We start from the raw sequence: 24,344 nt of genomic DNA, 5'->3' as shown, positions 1-24,344 counted from the left end.
GAAGGCGTTTACATTACCAATATGCATGCCGGTCATTTTGAAAAATAACTGATTCTGCAAAAAAACATAACATACACATCTTGTCCTCTCTTTTACTTTACTGCTACTACTTTGCTGTCACTCGGAATGGAGAGTATGGCGATCATCCAGCTATGATACAGTGATATGAGTTATTAGGGATGTCACCTTCATTGGCGAGTTTTCAGGTGACTAAAAAGGCTGATACAGGACCAGCAGAAATGTTACCAGATGTTGCACATGTGGAAGGCTACATAGAGTTCGGGAGAGGCGGTGGCAGCGTCTTTCCGGCGTTGGTGCTTGTCTGCCTCAGCTTGCAATTAGGCTAACTTGAAAGTGTTGACACCTTCTCGTGTAGTGCTTCTCCAAGCGTTACGATGTGGTGCAATAGTCTTCCAGGTGAGGGGGTCGATTTGGCACTTTTTCAGATTTGTTTTAAGACTATCCTTATACCTTTTCAGTTGCCCGCCGGTGTTATGTTTACTATTCGTTAGGCGACTGTAAAGTAGCTGCTTTGGCAGTCTACTGTCGTCTATGCGGGTAACTTGACCAGCCCAGAGTAGTTGTTCATGGATAATGGTAGCCTCGATGCTCCTACAGTTGGTGTCAGCAAGGATGCTGGCATTTGTTCTCTTGTCTTCCCAGCGAACTCGGAGAATGGAAAGTAGACTGCGTTGGTGAAAGTTTTCAAGTGCCTTGAGGTGCCTCCTGTATGTGACCCATGTCTCACTGCCATATAGCAGGGTGGGGAGGACCAATGCTCGATATACGTGTAACTTTGTAGATAATTTCAGCTCCCTACAGATGAAGACACGGTTTCGGAGTCTTCCAAAGGCTTGAGATACACATCTGATCCGATGCTGAATCTCTTCATTGATGTCTGCGGTGGAGAGGTGGGAGCCGAGATACCAAAAGTGGGTAACATTAGAGAGGGTAGTACCGTTAAGCTGGATGGATGGTGGAGGTGTGGTTGAAGCAGGGGCAGGTTGAAAGAATCTGAGTCTTAAGTACATTCACCTCAAGGCCGAAGTGTGCATACACATCTGTGTAGGTGTCCAGGATCTCCTGTAGGTCGCGTTCAGTGAGCAACAAGAGTGAGGCCGTCTGCATACTGAAGTTCAGTAATGGAAACTGCCGACACCTTTGTTCTTCCAGCTAAATTGGCACAAGCAAGGAAGCTAGTCAAGAAAATGGAAGAGAGAGTTGGTGCAAGTACACGCCCTTGTTTAACCCCCATTTGGTTGGGGAAGAGCTCAGACTGGGTGCCATTGTGCAGGACACTGCCATTCATACCATTGTGGAATTGCATCACAATGGCAATGAATTTTAGGGGGCAGCCATAACAGCTAAGGGTCCACCAGCGGGCTTTCCTGTTGACCGAGTCGAAGGCCTTGGTTAGGACGATGAAAGCCATATACAAGTCACGTTGCTAATCTCTGCACTTTTCCTGTATCTGGCGGGCAGCAAAGATCATGACAGTGGTGCCACGTGATGGTCTAAGGCCACATTGAGATTCTGGGAGGAAGTTTTCTGCCCAAGGAAGAAGTCTGTTTAGGAGGACTCAGGCAAAAATCTTGCCAGCTACGGACAGTAGCAAGATCCTGCGGTAGTTGCCACAGTCTGACTTGTCTCCCTTGTTCTTATAAATATTGAAGATGGAGGCATCTTTAAGAGCTTGGGGGATTTCCTCCTTTTCCCATATATTCACCAAGAGAAAGTGGAGACGGTTTATACATCTTGGCTGGGATTCCATCAGGCCCTAAGGCTTTGTTATTTTTCATCCGTTTGATGGCAGTAGCTACCTCATCCATGGATGGAGGATAGCTGAGGTGGGTCAGCTCTGGATGCCAAGGGACCTGCTGGGTAGTCAGGACATCCACATCGGTGTTTCGGTTGAGCAGTGAATTGTAGTGCTCTTTCCAGCGCTGAAGGAGGCCTTCATTGTCTTTAATTATGGAGTTACCGTTGGATGAGCGGAGAGGGGCTGCGCCAAGAGTAATTGGCCCATAAAATGTTTTGGTGGAATTGAAAAATTTGCGCATCTTATGCTGATCTGCAAACTTTTGTGTTTCACGTGCTTTATTTTTAAGCCAGTCATTCTATAGATTGCGAAGTTCCCGTTGGGCCACAGCTTTCTTCTTGCGGAAGGTATCAGCTTTGGTCCGAAGCTGAGGGTTGTTCTACCAGTCAGTTAAAGCAGCACGTTTTACTTTGTTTTCACCCTTATTTACATGTTATGGACATTATAATGACAAAATATGCTGGCTAAGTGTGTCGTATGTGTAGATATATGAGACGAATATGCCTGTAATATGTAACTCTGTACTATTCACCATTATTGATTCAGGTCTCTGTATTATATGTTTTATAATCACACTTCCTTTTGTCACCAAGTGTTAGTTCATGCTTTGGGTACATGCGCGCTGTGCGCGCATGCGCAGAGAGATACCCAGAGAGATTCCAAGACAGGACGCTGTTTACCCTTGTCTCAACTCCTTCGTGTTTGTACCAGGAATAGAACTTACGGACTTGACATCAGTGTTTCCTTTGCCCCTGAGTGCAAGGACCACCTGAGTATCATACATGGCGCAGTGTTTAGCTGGGACATCACGTTATTCAGAATTGGAGTGGACACAGAATCTCTCTCGGAGCCGCCATCTTGTCAACTCCTCGTCGGGTGGATCTTGGCGTGTACCTCAACACGATATTCCTGGATTTACAGTGCAGTGTTGTGAAGTGCTTTTTCAGTGTTGTGTGTGCCCTTTAGTGTCTTTAAAATGTTTCCCCGTGTTCCTGCACTTTTTACAAAAGAGGGGAGCCTTTTTAAGAGCTATGGGAGAGCTCAAGTTTTGACATCCATCCCCGTTCATGTCTCGACCAGCACTGAGTGTCTGAGCCAGCGAGGGGAGTTGCTGTAACCGCCAGCCCGCTAGCCGGCCTGCCCCGAGTACACGCACGAACGAACGCACACACACACACAGACGCTCGCAGATATCTTCCATTTAAAGACGATTGCTCTTCTGCTCACCTATTAATTACAGTAATTGTGAGAAATAAACCAGGCCATATGGAAGATCAGGAATTTATTGGGTTTTCTTCAGATACCCAACAAGCCCTACTTCAGACGGATGTCGGTGCAGTAAGTGGACTCCAAGTGGATCAAGCGGCCCCACCCACCCTTAGCCCCCACTACACACGTCCGCAATCTGCCACAGGTGTCGACTTCCTTCATTTAATTCAGTTTTTGGAAGAAAACCGACGACAAGACGACATCAGGAGGCGACAGGAAGACGATGAACGAAGGCGTGAAGAGAATCACAGACGTCAACATGAAAATGCCAGGTTCAGTGCCATTATTGAGTTGTTGGCACCTGTTAACCTTCAAGCAGCTACTACACCTGCCTCTTCGTCCACAGGTGCACCTGCAGGGTCCTCTTCAACTTCTTTGCCCCCCCCTCCACCCCACCCCACACATACACACACACAGAAAGCACTCGCTCAGAGTCCACCGCCACTCCAAGCTGATGCCTCGTTCCAGGTATTCCGTGAATGGCGTCGGAGGTGGGACGATTATTCGATGATGGTCGATTTATCAAGGTTGCCTAGGGAGAAACAGCTGATCCAGATGAGGACGTGTCTCACCCTAGAGACGCAACGTATCCTGGAGCACACCCTGCAAATTCCCCACAACACAGACAAGAGTGTGAAGGACGTCTTGGATGCTCTACAGACGCATATCAAGGGCCTCCGCAACGAAGCTCTCCGTAGGAGAGAACTTCTCAGTTGTAAGCAGCTGGAGGGTGAGTCGTTTGCCGATTTTTACATACGACTCAAGACGCATCGCTGAGAAATCAGCGGAAAGTGAAACCGTGTAACGCGGAATAATACTGTATAGTGATTTAGGGGCAATTTAGGGGAATTTTAGGAGTGTTTCTGACTTCATGCATTTGTTGGCTTTACTTTGTATGTACTTTTCTGTGAGCTGGAACCAATTACCCAATATCCCATTGAAATAATGGATTTGGTTAACGAACGACTCTGGAACGAATTGTGTTCTTTAACCGAGGGACCACTGTATTCATTTTTTTTACATTTGAGTTCACTACAGCTGCAACCAGGGTCTTATTTTCTTCAGTTTCTTACGTAGAACCATCGTCACTCACGAAAACAATGCCGTCTAGTCTCATGTGTTTTAATATTCTAAGTATTATTAATGAATTGTATTGTTCATTTCGCATATACTGTATAAAGATTAATTCAACCAAATACATATTCAGTAATAAACAAGGATGAATCTTTTGTACACTATTCTTAAAAAGATATCCTTAAATGCGCACGTATATGTTGGCGTTCCCAATTCATCTCGCTTTTTTTCTTTGCCATTAGTGGTTAGCTACTTCTATTGTTCCATTTATTAACATTAAATAACATTACTTAAAACATATATATTCATATTTTTACATGAATTTTACTACAGCTACAACTAGGGTCTAATTTTCTTCACTTTCTCGCATGGAACTATCGTCCTGGACTCCCGGCTGTAAACAATTACGAAAACAATGGCGTCCAATCTCCTCTTGGGTGACCATATTATTATTCATTTATATTGTATAAGGCGCATTCGGAAACATTATTTAAAGAATATAGTTTGCAATTTTCATTAATTGTATTATTTTTTGGGGAAAAGAGGGTAAAAAGGCAGACAAAAGATATGAAAAGGTCACACTTGGGAACGCATCTCATTATTATTGTTTTATTTTAATGGTAATTAATGATTCGCAATACGAAGATTCACCTTACGCTGCAATAATGGAGGGCAAATTACCGCCAAAATTTTCCAGAAAATTCCAGCATTGGGAACAATTTCCATGAAAATTTCACTTCCAGCTTTCGGAGTTCCAGTTAATAGTGACATAAAGCCACTAGTGATTTAATTTATGTAGGTATAGTAAGTCCTCTCTTAACGTTGCTTCGGCACCACGTTGCTAACCTTTTGAGACCAAACATTCGTTTAATGTCCCGGTGACTCGGTACAACATCGTTTGAGTCGTCACGGACTACTTTTACCTTTTTCACAATATGTATTTTTGATGGTGTGTGCATGCAAATGATTAAAAATAAATGAAGAAAGTTACTATATCTACCAAAAAATAAGTTGGAAAAACATGTACAGTACTTAAATGTACTTAAGGAACTAAAATTTGTATCTCTTGTGCAAAATATATGATGCCTATATTCATATTATTTGCCATCTTACAAGAATTCCAACAATGCAATTTATATTCTGCTAACTTTAGTCTGTGACATTTTATAAGATAAAACTAAACCTAAACCACCTTCAATCTTGCTAGAAGTGCAGGGGGAGGGGGTGGGGGGGGGAGAGGTGGGGTGATGTATAATGACAGCTGGCGCCAGCCAACCAAGGGTACCTAGTGGTATTTATTTATCTGTCATGTAGAGGAGTTTTAAGATTTTCTCTTATAAATCTCAATGAATGTGGCTTTACAGTAACACAGTCATGCGCCGGTTAACGTAATGATAAATAAACACGCAGGCATCAACTGTCAAATCTTATCTCAAATATATAAACAAACAAACGCCAGACATTCTGTCACCTCACCTCCCACCCCCTCTTCCCACCCTGGTGATTTCTTTATGTTTATTTTATATAATATCTCAGACTAAAGTTAGGATAATACAATTTGCATTGCTGAAATCCTTACAAGACAGAGATTAATTTAAATATAAGCGCCATATATTTTGCTCAAGATATAAAAAATGTAGTACATTAATGTACAATACTGTAGTACATTTTATAAAAAAAATTTCAACTGTATTTTTGGGTAGATTTACATCAATTTCTTCATTTATTTTCATCCATGTACATGCACACACCATACTAAAAGAAACGTAAAAGAAATAAATGACCTTAGTGCAAACCTGGAGTGCACATGTACTAATTTGATTACGGTACTAAAATTGTTATGTCTAGTGCGAATTACAACATGTTTACAGTGACCCCTCGGTTAACGAACTCAATCCGTTCCAGAAGGTCGTTCGTTAACCGAAAAGTTCGTTAACCGAAACCATTGTTTCAATGGGTTTTTGGGTAATTGGTTCCAGCTCACCGAAAATTTCCTAAATTCAACAAAAATGGTAGAAAAGTTCACTTACTTTGAGGTGTGTATGTAGAAGGCTCCTGGATGATGATGATGATGATGGGATTTAGAATGGGGGTGGAGGAGAAGGAAGAAGAGAAGGCATTGGGGTGGAAGAGAAGTCACCCTATGGCACCATTTCACCCATAAAATATTAGCTCTCTTGGTGTAATTCAAGATTATTTTCTTTAAATCAACACTGCACTGCATTATATATTGTCAATATGTAAAATATATTTCAAAATGACCAATAATTTGCTTGGAAGCACAGAAAAAAAGCGTTTAGTTGAAGAGTCTCAAGCACGATGTTACCTCCAGTGAAAACAGAGAGACTAACACCTGTTTGCTGTGTTAAGAGGCTAGATGCCGTGCATTAAACTAGTCACATTATGTTCAATAATTGTTAAAATGACTAAAAAATTGAATATTAAACTTTTAAAATTATTGAATAGTATAAACTTCTTGATATTTACTAAAATAGTAAGGAATTTAAGCCCTAGAACCGATTAATGTATTGGCAGACTGATACTAAAGCTGGTTGCCCGGTCAGTGCAAGCGAAAACATGTTGAGGTCGGTTGGTAAGAAATTCGTTAACCAAATTTTTGTTCGTTAACCGAATTGAAGATCCTTATGGAAGGCAGTTCGTTAACCGAGGCGTTCGTTAAACGAGGGGTCACTGTATATTCAAATAAATCAGTATCTTACAAGAATCCCAGCTATGTTAATTATATTCTCCTAGGTCATATCACTGGCATTTTAAAATGAGAGAAGCTTAGTAGGATTGTTAAATAAACACACAGAGACCTTCGCCTCAAACTTATCACCTCAACCCCCCAACCCCTCGCTGGGTGGCGTGGCTGGCTCAGTCCCCCCCCCCCCAGCCAGGCTTTTAGGCTTACAGTTTTTATCTTATATAATATCTCAGACTAAAGTTAGGAGATTATAATTTGCATTGCTGGAATCCTTGCAAGACAGCCAATAATTTGAATATAAACGTCATATATTTTGCTCAAGAGATAAAAATTTTGTACATTAGTGTACAGTACTGTAGTACATTTTATAAAAAAGTTTTTCAACTGTATTTTTGGGTAGATTTACATAGATTTCTTCATTTATTTTCATCCATTTACATGCACACACCATACTAAAAGAAACGTAATAGAAATAAATGACCTTAGTGCAAAGCTGGAGTGCACATGTACTAATTTGATTACGGTACTAAAATTGTTTTGTCTAGTGCAAATTATAGCATGTTTATATTCAAATTAATCAGTATGTTACAAGAATCCCAGCTATGTTAATTACATTCACCCAGGTCATTTCACTGGCTTTTTATAAGAGAGAAGCTTAGTCACCTAAGAACTGATAAATATACACGCGTTAGACCTGGGCCTGTGCCAACTGTCAAACGTAATACTTCCCCTCCCTCGCTCCCACCCTCTCTCCCCCATCTGCTCGGCGTTGCTGGAATCCTTGTAAAACAGTGAATAATTTTAATGTAAACGTCATGTATTTTGCACAAGAGATAAAAATTAATCACCTGTATCACATTACAGTTGTGATTTAAGAGTAGAAGTGCATATGTACGTATATAGTATTCCACACACGTAAGTATAAATAAAAAGTTTATGTGATGATCGGACAACGTCCATTTCGGTTAACGTTACGTTTCCAAGAACGTATCTAGGACGTTAACCGGCGCATGACTGTACACACAAGCACCTCATCAGGCATCACACAAGGAGCTTTGAATTTATGTATATGTAATGTATTTCATGGGGCAAAGGGAGGCTCAGGAACTTAACTCCCATATTTTATCTATTTCTTATGGGGGAAATTGATCTGCTTAACGTTGTTTCGTATAACATCGCGTTTTTAGGAGAGTATCCCCGACATTAAGCGAGGCCTTACTGTACTGTACTTTGGGAACTAATGGCTTTCTTTCAAGAGAACTTTTAGAAAAATCAAAGGTACAATTTGTCAGATAAATCAGTAATTTGTGTTTCTATTGGGATGGGGGAATAGCCAACAGAGTGATTACTATGGCAAGATGGTCACTGGAAAATCCCATACATCACCTATCAAATTTCTACCACACAACACCTTCAAATACTAAAGGAAACTAAACCTATGGTTATATAGGAAAATCTTCAGTACACAACATTCACATATATAGTATATATGAGATGAACAATTTAAGATATGGCCAATCATACATTAGTTGTAGTAATATGATAAATTTTTATGTAAACTTACCTCAACAGCTTTTTTGGTTTTCTTTTTTGTAGCATCATCTACTGCTTGAGATTTTCTTTTCTTCTCTTCTTTCTTTTTGGCATCATCTTTCTTTCGCCGATCTTCAAATTCTGATATCAGTTCTGGGCAGTCTAAATGTGACTCGGGTTCCCAAGTGTTATCTTCACTGCAAAATTTTTTTTAATTACTAAACCATATACAGAAAAATCCCAGTTATCTAGCACCTATGGGGATTGAGAGGTGCTGGATAAAGAGATTTTTGGATTTGTTGAATCTAACTCTTAGGATCTCCCAATAAATCCTACAATGCAGTGTTACAGGCAGACCTCACAAATTCATGTCTCAGAAAAAGGGACTCCTTTAACCTTATTTCACTCTACATATACGATGTGACTTTGAAATAGAGAAAATATAATGTAAAACTATAAATATAATGTAAAACTATAAATTAAGAAAAATGAAGAGCATACGCATGTGTGTGAGAAGTGAAAGTGTGTAGAGGTGGTGGGCTATAACTACATCCCCAACTTGCCAGCCCAGCTGCTGCATTTATTATTACATGTAATTAAACTAAAAGTTGTTGAAAAATCATTACAGTACTTTAATGTGGCTTACAAATAAAGAAAATATGATATAAAACTGTAAAACATGAAAAGTGAGGGGCATCGGTGTGTACGTGGAAAGTGAATATTTGTGGAGGTGGTGGGTTACTGGGCAAAAACTGCATGGCCACGCTCCTTCACGATGTGATGTCACAGTATACACACAGCAGCCACATAACTGTGAGTCAGCTGGGTGACCCCCTGAACTGTGCCATGTTGCCCAGAAGAGAGTTTGAATGTGGAAGGCACCTTTTTTCCCCCCATAAAATGTGTTATTGTATTTTATCATATGCTATGCATTGATTTTATTATTCATCATTGCCAAAAATATGGCAGCTCGTCCCCATTGCATACAATATTCAAACTTATGGTTCTAGCTGATTTTGGATATTTTTTTTTATTAGCTGTTATTATTTCATTTTGGTGGCGGTCAGTTAAATCTGCCGGTTGCATGGGTACCGGATAACCGGGATTCTACTTTATACTCATGTACAGCATAAACCAATCTCGTATATACTGCAGTTTGACCCAGATTGGGGGGAGGATTACTAGTTCACCAACACCAGAATACATAAAGGAAGCCCAAACCATAAGCGAGGCAGGGTGCTTAACAGTCTTTACAGTGTACTGTGGGAGGTGTGCGTCTGAGTGGGGCGGGCGGTACACCCTCCCTCCACTACTCCCAGTCACAGAAAACATAGCCTCATCCGACCACAATACACTCCTCCATGTCTCTAAATCCCACATTTCAAATTTCTTGCAAAATTTCACTCTATTTTCCTTCTGTCTCTTCGTCAACAGAGGTTTACGGCGGGCACGAAAGCTCTTAAATCCCAGGTCATCGTGCAGGGCTTGTTGAACACAACGTAATGAGACGTGAATCAGAAGACGGGGGTTTCTCTCTTTCACTTCACGTGCTGTGAGCGAGGGATTGGACCGAACTTGTCGAGAAATAACCTTAAGTGTCCGTGGAGACAATAATTTAGGCCTACCAGACTTAGGTAATGGAGCTGGTAACTCGTCCTCTCCAAGATCATGGAAACGTTTGACAAGATTTTGAACAACTCGTAATGCTACACCATTCCGAGCCGAAATTTCTCAGTACATGGTTCGCATATTCCGAGCAGACTCTCTCTCTCTCTCTGTGTGTGTGTGTGTGTGTGTGTGTGTGTGTGTGTGTGTGTGTGTGTGTGTGTGTGTGTGTGTGTGTGTGTGTGTGTGTGTGTGTGTGTGTGTGTGTGTGTGTGTGTGTGTGTGTGTGTGTGTGTGTGTGTGTGTGTGTGTGTGTGTGTGTGTGTGTGTGTGTGTGTGTGTGTGTGTGTGTGTGTGTGTGTGTGTGTGTGTGTGTGTGTGTGTGTGTGTGTGTGTGTGTGTGTGTGTGTGTGTGTGTGTGTGTGTGTGTGTGTGTGTGTGTGTGTGTGTGTGTGTGTGTGTGTGTGTGTGTGTGTGTGTGTGTGTGTGTGTGTGTGTGTGTGTGTGTGTGTGTGTGTGTGTGTGTGTGTGTGTGTGTGTGTGTGTGTGTGTGTGTGTGTGTGTGTGTGTGTGTGTGTGTGTGTGTGTGTGTGTGTGTGTGTGTGTGTGTGTGTGTGTGTGTGTGTGTGTGTGTGTGTGTGTGTAAGTTTGTATACGTGTAAATTTTCTACAACGAGTACTTACTCTCCGTATCCTTTCCATTTCAGGTAATATTCAACACGGCCATTACGTACACGCTTATCTAAAATCTTCTCAACTGAGTACTCCTCCTCTTCCTCTTGATCATCTGGATCTGGGGTATTGTCCTTCTTTTTAGGCATCGTGTTTGATTCCCCTAAAATGTAAAGATAAAAAGTTCAAACTGTGTAGCACATTCAATAATATTATTAGTTAGTAAATTACACATGTACTGAAAACTAAAATACATTACATAAAAGAAACTGAACCCAAATACATTGCAAAAATATTTTTGCCTTTTCTCCTTGTGACAAACTGATATTCATCAAAACAGCCAACATCAATCCTAATCATAGTAACACTGATACATCAACACCTGCTGGAGTGGTCCAATCTGAGGTCATTACAACATACACTACAGTACTGTACTGTACTGTACTACAGTTTGTGCTATCACTATCACATGAAGAAAAGTCGGTGTAGTTAGGTGGCTGATGAGGGGAAAGGTGGACAACAACATACGTGTGAGATAGATGTGATGTAAATTAGGTAGTGGTATAAATTAACGCACTGTACAGCATAAACCCGGATAGCTATTACCATACATCACACAAGCCTAGTGGTGAGACTATACACACACTGTATATATCTAGTGAACACAAAACAGTTGAGTTACCAAATATTATGCAATAATTGTGCTGGGCAAACATAACACCCTAATGGAAAAAATAAGGTAATACTTTACTGTACAAAAGGTCGCCACTCCATTGAAAAATTAACTTTCAATGGTAAACACGTGGTTGTACAAGTTACAGTACCGTATTTTATGGCATACAAGACGCACTTTTTTGTCTGAAAAATGCATAAAAAAATCAGCTTGCGTCCTATATGTGAAGTTGCTGTCTCCCGCAAGCTAATAAATTCCCCAGTTGCTGTCTCCAGTAGGCTAAATTATACCTAACCCAACACCAGAATTAAAAATATGTTATTGCTTACTTAAACCCATTCTTATTATTAAATAATTAAAAAATAATTATTGTAAATATAAAATTTCGATCTATAACTACTCTGTACTGTAATGATGATGATAATCTGAGATGATTGACATCTGTACGGTAAACAGCCAACTCTTACAAGCATTACAATCTATTAACGTCATACCTGCAACATTTATTTTTCAATCTACAAATACCTGATACAAATGAAGATTTACATATAGCTTTCTTTTCACATTTACATGTTAACATCACTGGCAGCATTGTGGCCAGGTTAAACTCCTCTCTGTTATCAGGCTACTGGGCCAAGCTGTTGTTTTTCAACTTGTATTTTCGGGTAGATATACGTAACTTTTTTCATTTATTTTTACCGATATATATATAAGCACACACCATCCTACATACATATTGCGAGATAATTGTACTAAGGGCAAACACATAAAGGGTATATACGTATCTTTGCACACGAGTTTGCTGGCTTAGTGGGGGAGCGGGAGGACGGCTGGGGGTTGGGCAATGGGCATTGTTAGGGAATCGGCGGAGGTAGTATCGCCATAAATGTGGTAAACAGGGAGTACAGATATACAGTACAGGTACCCCTCGACTTACGACCATCCGGACATACGACCGCCGCAGTAGTATAAAATATTTTTCAAATTACGTATTTTCTAGTACCGACGTTAGTGATCACGCTGTGTACTGACAAAATTTTAGTTTGTAATTCCCTTTAAAATGGCTGGCAAGCGTAAAAGTGAGAGTTCTCGTGGTGCTAAGATGAAAGAGACACCCATTTTAGAATTTCTATGTACCGTACAGTATTATTTTTGCATTTTCGACTTACAACCTTGTCGTTGGTCCCTAACCCCGTCATAAGTCGAGGACTGACTGTACAGTATATGCAAATGATGAATGTGTTCAATTTTTATTTGGCTTTTATTTTCTGGTTTGGCAATAGTGTACTTTTTGTTGTAATTTATTTATTGGTATTTTTATTTATTCCTCACATTTACTGGTACTGTATACAGGAAAGCCTGATGGCGATTCATATTTAAGACCCAATTCAATTTACACCACTATTTTCTTCGTATTTATGACGAAAATGGAATAAAAAATAAATTAAATTATGTTTTAATTTAAATAATCACTAAATCACGATATGTGTTATAAAAAAAAACACGCCTTGCTTACGGAGGCTGCCGGCACTTGTGCGTGGCGATGCCAGCATCACTAGTATAAGCAGTCACAGCTTGATGGACCTTTTGTTTTCACGCATGTGAACAAGAAAAGGAGAAAAACATTCTCAGGTGTCTTATGACATTTTTGCGTCCCGATTCAACTTGAGCAATAGAGCATGTGATGGTAGTGCTGGTTCAAAAGCTAAAAGAAAGTGTATATACAGTGGGGAATGCTATAACGAACGGATCCTACTACGAATATTCCTATAACGAACGGTTTTACCTATAAAATTGAGAATGTTATAACGAACGCAACTCCTACAACGAACGTGGATGAATACGGGACTATTTCGTCTGGCGCATGAATATTGTTGTACCACAACCCACAACAAGAGTGTCAGGTGCCATCTTTGTCTTATTGTGTAGCCAGTGCACCACTGTTATTGTTGAAATTTCGTCTTTTGATGTGGAAATTCGTGTTATTTGTAGAACTATTTTGTTATACAAGTACAGTGGTCCCTCGGTTAATGAGCACAATCCGTTCCAGCAGGTTGCGCGTTAACTGAAAAACTCGTAAATCGAAACCATTGTTTCAATGGGTTTTTGGGTAATTGGTAATATGGTACTTTATCTTACGTTAGTGTTGTTCAGCATGCAGGTACCCCTAAACACTGGCACAGCACTATCACTTCCACTGGGATTCTTGGCTTTAAGGTCCTCAAACAATTGTTTGGCCTTCTTACAAATTATAGCTTCACTAATGCTATCACCTGCCATTTCTTTCTCCTTTATCCACACTAAGAGTAAATTTTCCATCTCTTCAATCACATTACACCTTGCTTTGCTGAGTCTAAAGATTCCCTTAGCCACTTGCACAGTTTTTAACTCCTCTTTATTCTTCAACCTTGAGTACAGAAACAGGTTAAGCATCTTAATTTGCACTCCTCGAGAGACGTAGAGTGAGGGGCGACATGATAGAGGTGTATAAATGGAAGTCAGAGCTAAACAAAGGAGACATTGCAAAGGTACTCAAACTATCCAACCAGGAGCAAACTCGTAACAATGGCTTTAAATTAAACAAATTTAGATTTAGGCACAAAATAGGTAAACATTGGTTTGGAAATAGAGTAGTGGACGAGTGGAACAAGTTACCAAACATTACCATTAACTCGAATACACTGGATAGCTTCAAATAAAGGTTGGATGGATATATGAGCAATAGGGGTTGGGTGTAAATGGGACTGCCCAGTGTGGGCCAATCGGCCCGCTGCAGTTTCCTCCATTCTTATGTTGTTATATTTTAAATTTCGCATCATTTAAATTTCACGCCTAATGTTTCTCTGGCCACGCTACACTGTCCTAAGGGCAAAGCTGTACTGTACATGTACTCAAAATGTACTAAATTATTACTAAATTTTTGTCGAGTGCAAACTATAGCATGTTTATATTCAAATTAATCACTATCACAGTGGTTCTCAACCTTGTTTGCCCCATGCACCCCTTTCACCATATGTCAGAATGTCATTCCCCCCTCCTTTCCAAGATTGTCTGCCTCAAAAAGTACATTCCAAATACTATGCATATAATACTGAAAATTCTTTATTTTTTCCATATTAGTATCAGTCCCCCCCCCCCCTTAAAACCTGAGGGGGAAAATTCCCCCCTGGTTGAGAACCCCTGCACTATCATATAAGACTTCCAGCAATGTAAATTATATTCTCCCCGGTTACTTCTGTGACATTTTATAAGCAAAAAACAAAAACTCAATGTAAAGGACATAAATAAACATATAAATACTTCACTAGACCTTTGACACAACTGTCAAACATGCCACCTCCCCTTCCTCCCTCCTCCCAGCCAGGGTTTGGTGGTTATAGGCTTACAGTTTTTATGGTATTTAATATCACAGACTAAAGTTAAGGAGAATATAATTTGCATTGCTAGAATCCTTGCAAGACAGAGAATAATTTGAATATAAACGTCATATATTTTGCAGAAGAGATAAAATTTTTAGCCCTTTGTAATAAAATTATTTAGAACATGACAGTTCAGTGACATTTTATAAGAGAAAAACTTGGTCGCTCTTAAGGACAGATAAATAAATAAGCACTAGACCTTGGCATCAACTGACAAACATATCACCTCACCCCCCCCCCCATCTTCACATCAGCTGATCGCTAGTAAACAGACCATTTCACGTCCCATAATTTTAGCTGTGTTGATTTATGAGTGTTTGTTTTAACATAATACTGTACTACAAAAAACAATGTTTTGTTTATTCTAGGAGATGGGCTGAGGTGCATCTGGGTAGACTGTCAGTCTTTTTAGAATTTTGTGTTTCTCTCAAGTACCAAACTAAATTATTCCATTGAAACACTTCAATTTAGTGTGAATTCGGTTTAAAGCGTGTTATATCGACGTTCTACTGTATAGCGCAGGGATGGTCAACCTCCGGCGCATGCACCAACCGTGGCGAGTTGCATCCCTGTGATAATAATAAAGTAAGGCAGTAAGCCTACTCATTATTTTTAGCGATTTTATTATTTCGTGCACATCCTTTTTAGCGAATGTTATCTTCTTTCACATTTATCTGTTTTCAGTTAAAAATATGCTTAATGAATCAAACTAGGAAAGATGGACTTTTGTTCTGCAATCGTCCCATAACATGTTCAATACGCGTTTAATACTTGTGTGACCGTGAGGGTCCAGGCGTCTGCCCCAGCAATGCGTCACAGGTTCTTGCCAGTTTACAACTGACACTCGGTGCGGTACGACGTTGTGCTTTGTTTGTCCTTTGTGAACATTTGCAGTTTTGTACTTTTCGAAAATTAAGCCTTGTTTTTACATTCCAGTTACCCATCAGTGCCAAAGAAAATGGGCAAAAGAAAAGCAGAAAGTGATAAGCGTGTCCATTTTTGTACTTTCCTTTCTTTAGCTTTGGACGAATCAAGTGACATATGTGATGTAGCCCAGTTAAGCATTTTATAAGAGGAATTGATGATCATTTTAGTGTCTTTGAAGAACTTGTCTGTCTTGAGTCGCTTCATGGAAAAACAAGAGAATCAGACATATTTGACAAAGTAAAATCATGCCTAGAAAATCTACAATTAGATTCTAGTAAACTCATCACTGTGTGCACTGGCGGAGCACCGTCAATGATAGGTAAAGTTGCCAGGACTACAACTTTGCTTGATAACTTTTTAAATCATCCTCTACTAAAATATCACTGCTTTATACACCAAGTCACTGTGTGGAAAAACTTTAAATTTGCAGCATGTGTGAATAAAATTAGAGCAAGAGCATTAAACAGACGAGAATTCAGAGAATATTGTGAAATGTTAGATTTGGAATATGGCGACCTTGTCCTTCATTGTGAGGTGCGCTTGGCTTTCTAGAGGACAGGTTCTGAGTAGGTTTTGGAAACTGAAAAATACTGTTCATAATTTTCTAGAAGAGAAAAATGAACTACCTGAGGAAAGAGCCCTTTTATGTGATAAAAACTGGCTATTTGATTTGGCATTTTTAGTTGATGTTACCAGACATCTCAATGATCTAAATTTGAAACTGCAGAGCAAGAACAAATTGTTTCCTAGTTTAGTAAATGACATCAATGCATTCAAGATGAAGTTAAAACTGTTCATGTCTCAGTTAGAAAATGAGGATTTGAACCAGTTTCTGCACTTAAAAGAGCAGAGTGAATGTGCTGCTGATAATGGCAATTTGACAAAATATACTGAAAAAATCAAGTTATTGCAAGAGTCATTTGAAAGTCGTTTTCGTGATTTTGCTAAAGAAGAAGACTGCATACTCGCATTTATAAACCCTTTTCACTTAGTGAACAAAAAATAATGAAGATGCCTAGTGACATACAAATGGAACTTATTGACTTGAAAACAAATTCATTATTGAAAATGAAATTTTATGAACTTTCCTCAGTCCCAAATGCTTTTGACATGATTAATTTCTGGCGATCATTACCCTGCGAAAATTTCCCAGAACTAAGAAAATTTGCCCAGAGTTACATATGTCATTCCGGAACGACATATAGATGTGAACAAGCATTTTCATCCATGAAATTGATTAAAAGCAAAACGAGGTCGCGATTGACTGATTCAAATCTGAAGAATTCTCTGCTGCTCCCAGTAACAAATTTAACTCCAAACATTGAAAGACTGGCAAAATCAAAACAGACTCAAAAGTCTCATTAAAGGTAAGTAATGTTTATCTGCTTTATCAGATATTGTTTCTATATTTAATAATTTTATCATGTAAAAATGCTAATTATGCCTATAAACATATTTTTACAAGAAGTAGACGGGGGTACAAGAGTTGTATGGCGCGTCTGAACTCGTGTGTGAACAAATTGACGCATGGTATGTAAAAGGTTGGCCACCCCTGGTATAGCACAATCCTGCAAGGCCTCAACTGTAGCAATGGGATCCATGGTGAACCTCGTCTAGATACTTTGTTCTTGTTTTTATTGGGTGCCAGTGAAGTCGGCCCTTGGTGACTTTGGCCAGTGATCTCAGCCCAGTTACAGCGGTGATCTTGGCAATGGAGGCAGCAACATCTGATCCAAGCTTGCCTGATGAATGTGGTCTTGGGGTCCAGGAATGAACTGGTCACCGATCTGACAAACAGTTGCTGCACAGTTAATCAGTCTGGATCGTTGAAAACATCTCCATTTCGTGGACTTAGCACTTTCTCTTGACTGTATATGAATAATCGCTGGAATCAAAACTCCACCTGCAGTTGGTGCTTCAATAATCTTGTAACCCTTGCGTCTTCAGTGGGCTGCAGTCTGGCTCATCTAGAGATTGTTCTTAGCTGTGTTGTACCTCATCACACACTTGAGCACTTCCAGTTTGGTAGATCGCTTGTCTCTTGATATCGTTATATTGCATTTTTCTGCTGCCAGGCATTACAGAAAGCGCTTCCAATTCACAAGCAACGTGGTATTGCTCAAAAGATTGCTGATATTTGTGAGCACTGTGGTGGTAAAATGAGTTTCAACCTGATTAAAACAAGTAAACTTGAATTTTGTGAATCAAATCCGTTGGGAATTGAAGTTCAAACGGACAAAACTCTCTGTAAATCGTGATTATTTTGTAATGAATAGCACAGAAAATGCAATAATGGTATAAGAGACTTCTATAATGGGGAAAGGTTGAGGTAACCACCAGAAGGTATTATTGGTTGAAATTTTTCCTAATATGATTTTAAACACAAAAAATTTTAATGCATAAGACTGACCAACATACCCAACCTATGGGCACATGTTAAGTTAGGTTCTTTGCATTCTTTGTATCTGGTAAATGCATATTCAACTCTTATATATTGAGGTTGATATACATCAGCAATGAAACCGTGGAAGTGTTCACCATCATTTATAATCGTCTCTTGAACAGGGATTCAGCGAAACAATAAAAATTACCTGGAAGGTGTGACGGGATAGTAAATAAAATTACTGTCAGGTTCTATGCTTTGCGTTTCCATTTTGTGTTTAATATCATGTTCTTAGTATATAATAAATACAAATATTGCATAGAACCTAATAAAACCTGACCTAACATACCCAACCTTAGGAATGTTCAGGTAAGTTCTTCAATTCTACCACAATATATTCTTTTGATATATCATATTAAAGCAAAATTTTTAACCAATTCGGACAATTCCTTCTGGTGGGCTCCCTCGTCTACACCTTTACAAAATTTTGATTATATTTCCTTGTAACTAGAAAAACCTCATATTTAAATCCTGACTGTTAATGTCATTGTTGAACTCGGCCCACATAGACGTCACTGGCACCCGTTTTCATTATGTTGAGCAAACGCGCCAACAAAACATCCCAGTGACGGAAAATGTCTCTTTGATTTGGTGGCTGGACCGTGTTTGCCAAACATGTTTGGAGGAAAGTGTCCAGTGTGCCACTTCCTTTAGTGGTTTGATATTAGCTATCACAAGAAATTAACAAATATATAAGAACATAAGAAAATAGGGAGTCTGCAATAGGCTGGTTGGCCTGTGCAAGGATTTTAAGATTAGGTTAGGTTGAATTTATGATTATCCGATAGTATTTGATGTTTGGAACAACTTCCAAATACATGGATGACCGAAAGGATATTATATATATATATATATATATATATATATATATATATATATATATATATATATATATATATATATATATATATATATATATATATATATATATATATATATATGTGGAGTGTGAATGAGCCATCATCCAGATCAGTCTTCCTAGAGTCATTCTTTTTCACCTCATGCGTCACAAATAACAATGCCCCACAAATGACTTGGGAGGACCACAGGAGCCGTCAGGACTCACCACCCTGTCTCCCCCCGTCCTCAGTTCTATACAAGCTAAAGCATTTAAGTAAAAAATTGAGGCATAAAGAAGTAACTGACGTACCCATTGTTCAGGAACGCCAAGAAGCACCGCTAGTTGTTAATTACAGTTGAATCTAGTTTCTCAGATGATGATGCCGCACAGCTACAGTTCCAAGCTAGGCCCCTGCCAGAGTGTAGCGGCAATAGAAAGTGTTGAATTAGGATGAAAGAGAAATATCCCGAATTGAAGTTTTCATTACAATATGATTAATTTCTGTAAAACATATGTACTTCTAGCACTGACTTGCCTCCGTATTAGGTGGATTGATTTGTTTTCCGTGCGTGCTCCTCAGTGTAATGGCGTCGAACAAGCGAGCGGCTTTGAATAATAAACATATTAGAACTAAATGGAATTACTACATTAATTCTAAAAATAAAAACTTAAACAACATAACTATCTTATAAATATTAACTAAATTTTTTATTTTGTAATAATTTTTTACAAAAAGATGCAAAGATGTTAATTTCACTTCTACAAAAGTTAAACGTATAACACTTGATTTGACCATGGAGTTTAATATTACCCGCGAAAATAAAAATTTAATTTTTCGATGAAAGTAGATACTGGTTTCCATCCACAAAATTTTATTGACAATAGCTGATTTATAAATAACTTGAAAAAAGGGAGAGTGCATGCATCATTTGCCCAATTATAAATGACACCAATTAAAGCTCAATTTCCAGATATTGTACACTCGAAATCAAGGGATGTAGAGTAAGGAAGATCAACTCCCTTTAATTTGCGTGTATGTTTCAGTGCCGCCGTTCGCTACACCATCTGGCGCTGAGCGACATAACTAAGGCAGTATTCATAGAAAACAAAAAATGCCGTTTAATGGGTTAACTATACTAACCTTGACGTATATGTATTCTTGTTATACCTTAAAGGGCATTACTCTGCCAAGTGCCCTTACTTGGAGCTGGCGAACGCTCACCCCACTAGAGGTCACACCTCACGGTTGAAGAAGCCACAAGGTCAAAATTTCAGGACAAACTTTTTTCACAGTGAGAGTTGTGAACTCTGGAACAATCTGCCAGAGAATGTGGTGACGGCGCCGAGTATGAGCTTATTTAATAGTTTAGTTTCACAAATTTATTGACTAAGCTTGGAGTACAGTTTGCCTATTCTGAATAATTCAGTCAGGTCTTGACATTGAGGGTGGTATCACTTCTCACTGCCACGCAGGACAGAGGTTCATACACAAAGATATACATCATATTCATTAACAGTATATAGGTCAGGTTCATGTGGATGATGTCACTGTTCACTGCCATGCAGGACAGAGGTTCATACACAAAGAAATACATCATATTCATTTGCAGTATATATAGGTCAGACTCATTGAAGATTAATCAGTGTGGGCTAGCAAATTTGGGATAAACAGCAAGAATGTCCTCAAGCACCCCCGATTCAATGTAGTAATTACAAAGTTCATGATACAATAAGCCAGGTGGCCTGAAGCCTTTGGCAGTGTCACATTCAATAATACAATGTTCAAGTGTATGCCTTAAAGGTTTATCACAAAGCTTATTTAAGAGTCACTTGACCAACACAGGCGCGCAGGTACAGACAGTACATGCCGCCGTAAATAAGGTAAGGTGGGTAAATAAAGTAATTTGTTTGAGCCCATAGCCACTTTCAACCATTCAACATATAAGTCCAGGAAGGCAAGCATTAACCCCACATGCTACCCTGATAGGAGCCAGTAATAACAACTTCTGTGCTTCCCATTGTACAGGATACAAAGGGGAGTCCAGGTGGCAAATCTGAAATATGATTTTTGAGTTATCTATGCCTTATAAAGAGAAAACAGTGTAAGCCAAGCTGCCTCGTTTTGTTGTACTGCGCACATCATTGTCATTCCTAACAACCCCCTTTAATTCATTATTACGCTACATAACATTCAAATCCACCGCGCTTGTACTGTAGAATCTCAGAGAACGGGAAACATTGATAAAGGATAACTCACCTACTCAATGTTACTGAATCATGTGTTGTATTGTACCCAGGTACAGTTATATAATGTTAATTGTATGTATTCATAGCATTAAGGAGAACTCAGGGTATCTATAAGATGATTGGGAAAGTCCATTTGATCCGAACTAGTGTACTTTAGGACTAAGTGTAGATCGTGGTTTGAAGGTCATATACTATATACGTCTGTGGACGTTTAGCTAACATAGCTTCCGCAGATATCATATGAAAATACATGAGAACAATGATCTGGAAAAGCATAAAAGTATCAGAACTAAGTGAAATGTTGGAAGTGATCTAGAAACTATGCTTCAAAAAGAATATCTTGTATACCCACGCCATGAAAATACGATGCTAGGCTTTGTTTGGGTTGGCGCCTAGGCCGCTTCGTGTGTGCCGCGTTGATATTATAACCCAATGAATTTACCCAGGAACTAGCAAACCAGACCCTTACCTTCGTGTGTAATTTAGGAGTAAGATATGTATTTATTAAGTATGAGGTCACAATAGATAGGAAAATGGAGAGGTGGGAACCATAAGAATCCAAAGTGAAAATTGAAGATTGGAAACTGTAGGCCTAAACAGAGAGGAGTGTGGGTCTGTGGGAGTCGGGACATCACCCTCAGTGATGCCTCGACTTCTCCTAACACAGGTCAGTGTCCTTCATCATGCTTTATTCAGCACTAAAAAGACTTATCTAGCAGTTTTTACATCTTATAATCTTGCTTGATGTCATAAAGTGAAGTCATAGTGTACTAATGTGTGGTGACGAAAGCCCCTCCGGCAGTATTCTCGGTGATGCCTCGACTTTTCCCAACACAGGACGACGCGGTCTGAACGCCTACCGGGCGTCAGCCATGACCACACTGTGAAGGCCACACCACAGTGGTCATGCACTTCGACTGTGAACCTGTGGATTCCCAGCATACCACCCCAAATGAGTAGAAATACATAAGGAAGGTTGAGAAACTCCGCGGTCGTCACTTGGAGCGATCTATAATACCAGACGTAGAAACAGTACTGGTATGTCTCTTGGTGAAGCCCTTCGTCTCTAACCACCGAGGGCGGTGTGCGAACGAGGTGCCTGATATGTGTACCTAGAAATTACAAGGAGTCCCATACTTGCAGGTATGGAGTGTAACAGGTGTGGAGGTGATACCACAGGGAGGTGAGATGATGCTACCATGTATAACCTAAGGTGCTATATTCCATACAGGTGCAGTCTGACGTGTTGAGTGTTGTTGTAAGAATGGATGACCGGGTAAGATGGTCACTGATTGTTATGCAATAATTATGTTTTATGAGGAATAAATTAGTTAAGACTTGTTATGGTTTCACCCTTCTTTCCCCTTATCGATCTGGTCAATGAAAAACCTAACCCAATGCCTAGCTCACTCTGCCCGCGACCTAACGAGCTACATACTGCCTAGAGGGTCTGGTGGCAGCAACCTTTAGAATTTAAGTATTTCTCCTTAGAATTAGTGACCCCAGATCTGGCAGAATATTGTTAGTCATGCTGTATATTTACAAAACCAAGGCCGCATCCACTTAATACAACAATTATATCAATCCGCTCAGAAATGAAAAGATTATTATTTTTTTTAACATTTTACACGTTATAATAACTTGTTTTCTATGTGGGAATAATCAGTCAAAAATTGAGTTTGCAAATATACAAATGTAAGAAAATAGAAGATGTCAAATATAATTTTACTCGTGAAAACACGTTTATAATACAGCATACAGTATTCTCCTAAGACGTTTGTTTTGGTTAGCAGGGGACGCGCTGCTCATATTCGTCCCCAGTTTAACATATGGTTTCATTTATGGTGAAAATCAAGTTAGAGTCATACGAGAATCTTATTTTAACTGGGTCATAGTCTACTATTAACTTAGGACGAAAGAACACCAATCTCCTTCTTTAATGGTTACGCTGCATGGTTTTGTGATCTGTCGCAGTTTGGTCAACGGAGCATTTTAAAGTAATGGGCTCAGGCAACAAAACACTAAACTGGCAACTATCATGAATAAGAGTTACCATATACAATTTCCAGAACCCCAATATTAAGTGTCACCAATATCATATACTTAACTCTTTGCAAGCCAAATACAATCAGGTGTACATATTATTTATCATAATTATAATATTCGCTACTGATATATGAAAAATATATATACAGCTCAGTTGAATTATAGTAAACCAGCAACAACGTAAAAGGAAGTAACCTCATGTAACTGACGAAATTTAATATTATCAAACATTTAAGCTCCCTGAGTAAGCATTACTTGCAAATGTACAAATATTGATATATTGCAATAACAGTATTAGTAACGTTAAAAGAACTAAAAAGTCATACAAAATCGAAAATAAGGAAGTAAGGGGATAGTGGCAACTGACAGAGGTGGTCCCGACGTCCCGTAGGCTGAGGCGTCGACTGCCGCCCGGGCGTAAACTGACAGTGAGGCTACACCTCGTATGGAGTGTGAGTGTGAGGGCAAATCATCGTTTGTAAATTACCAATTTTCTACTGATGTGACCCCCAAATCCGATAAAACTCACATGAATACAACGGTTCATCATCTTATTTGACAAGAGGTTACGGAAAATCCGGATTGGACAGAAAAACTGCGAACAATACAGTAATTTGACGTTGGTTTCTAAAGACTGAAATTATTATTTTTATTATTTTAGAAATCTTGTAACACTCAAGAAATTAGAAACAATAGCCTTACTACAAGGTCAGAAATGTTTGAAGCTTAAATGAATAAAGTAACGGAAGGGTGAGCGTCGTTAAGGTGTTTTTGCCTGCTTTACCTGCAGGTCACACCTGCTGATTCCAGACAACATTGCACCAGACTTCCAGACAAACCAGGTATCTTTCAAAATAGTATCTGCAAATCTATTATCTCCTGTCTCTTGTAAAGCTAATGAAAATACCAGTTACATGTTTTGATCTTGATGCAACGTTTTATATACATAAACGAATGGAAATTGTAAACTCACTTCCGTCTTGGAGATGCGACATTTATACACGGCACAGGAGGAGAGGAAAGTACAGTGTATCAGGTCAGTTCTGATGTCTACAATTGTTATAATTTT

At 39.2% G+C, this 24,344-nt stretch overlaps 1 protein-coding gene across 4 annotated transcripts in view; it reads right to left on the bottom strand.

The window, feature by feature from the left end:
- LOC121861467 (chromobox protein homolog 1-like) overlaps positions 1-19,601 on the bottom strand; it is a 30,649-nt gene extending 11,048 nt beyond the window's left edge. Inside the window, exons 1-4 of one of the 4 annotated variants that reach the window (XM_042359212.1) lie at positions 19,514-19,601; positions 19,292-19,393; positions 10,692-10,842; positions 8,434-8,599 (exon numbers count right to left, since the gene is read on the bottom strand). In XM_042359212.1, the coding sequence (XP_042215146.1) occupies positions 8,434-8,599; positions 10,692-10,842; positions 19,292-19,295 (321 nt within the window). In that variant the 5' untranslated portion in view covers positions 19,296-19,393; positions 19,514-19,601. Of the gene's footprint in view, positions 1-8,433; positions 8,600-10,691; positions 10,843-19,291 lie in introns of all 4 variants that reach the window. The other 3 variants (XM_042359213.1, XM_042359211.1, XM_042359214.1) reach the window with 3 other exon arrangements.
- Positions 19,602-24,344: the final 4,743 nt, after the last annotated feature.

Source organism: Homarus americanus, unplaced genomic scaffold (assembly GCF_018991925.1).
Source record: "Homarus americanus isolate GMGI-L3 unplaced genomic scaffold, GMGI_Hamer_2.0 scaffold24260, whole genome shotgun sequence".
In the NCBI taxonomy this organism is placed as follows: domain Eukaryota; kingdom Metazoa; phylum Arthropoda; class Malacostraca; order Decapoda; family Nephropidae; genus Homarus; species Homarus americanus.
This window is presented reverse-complemented; position numbering and strand designations above follow the sequence as displayed.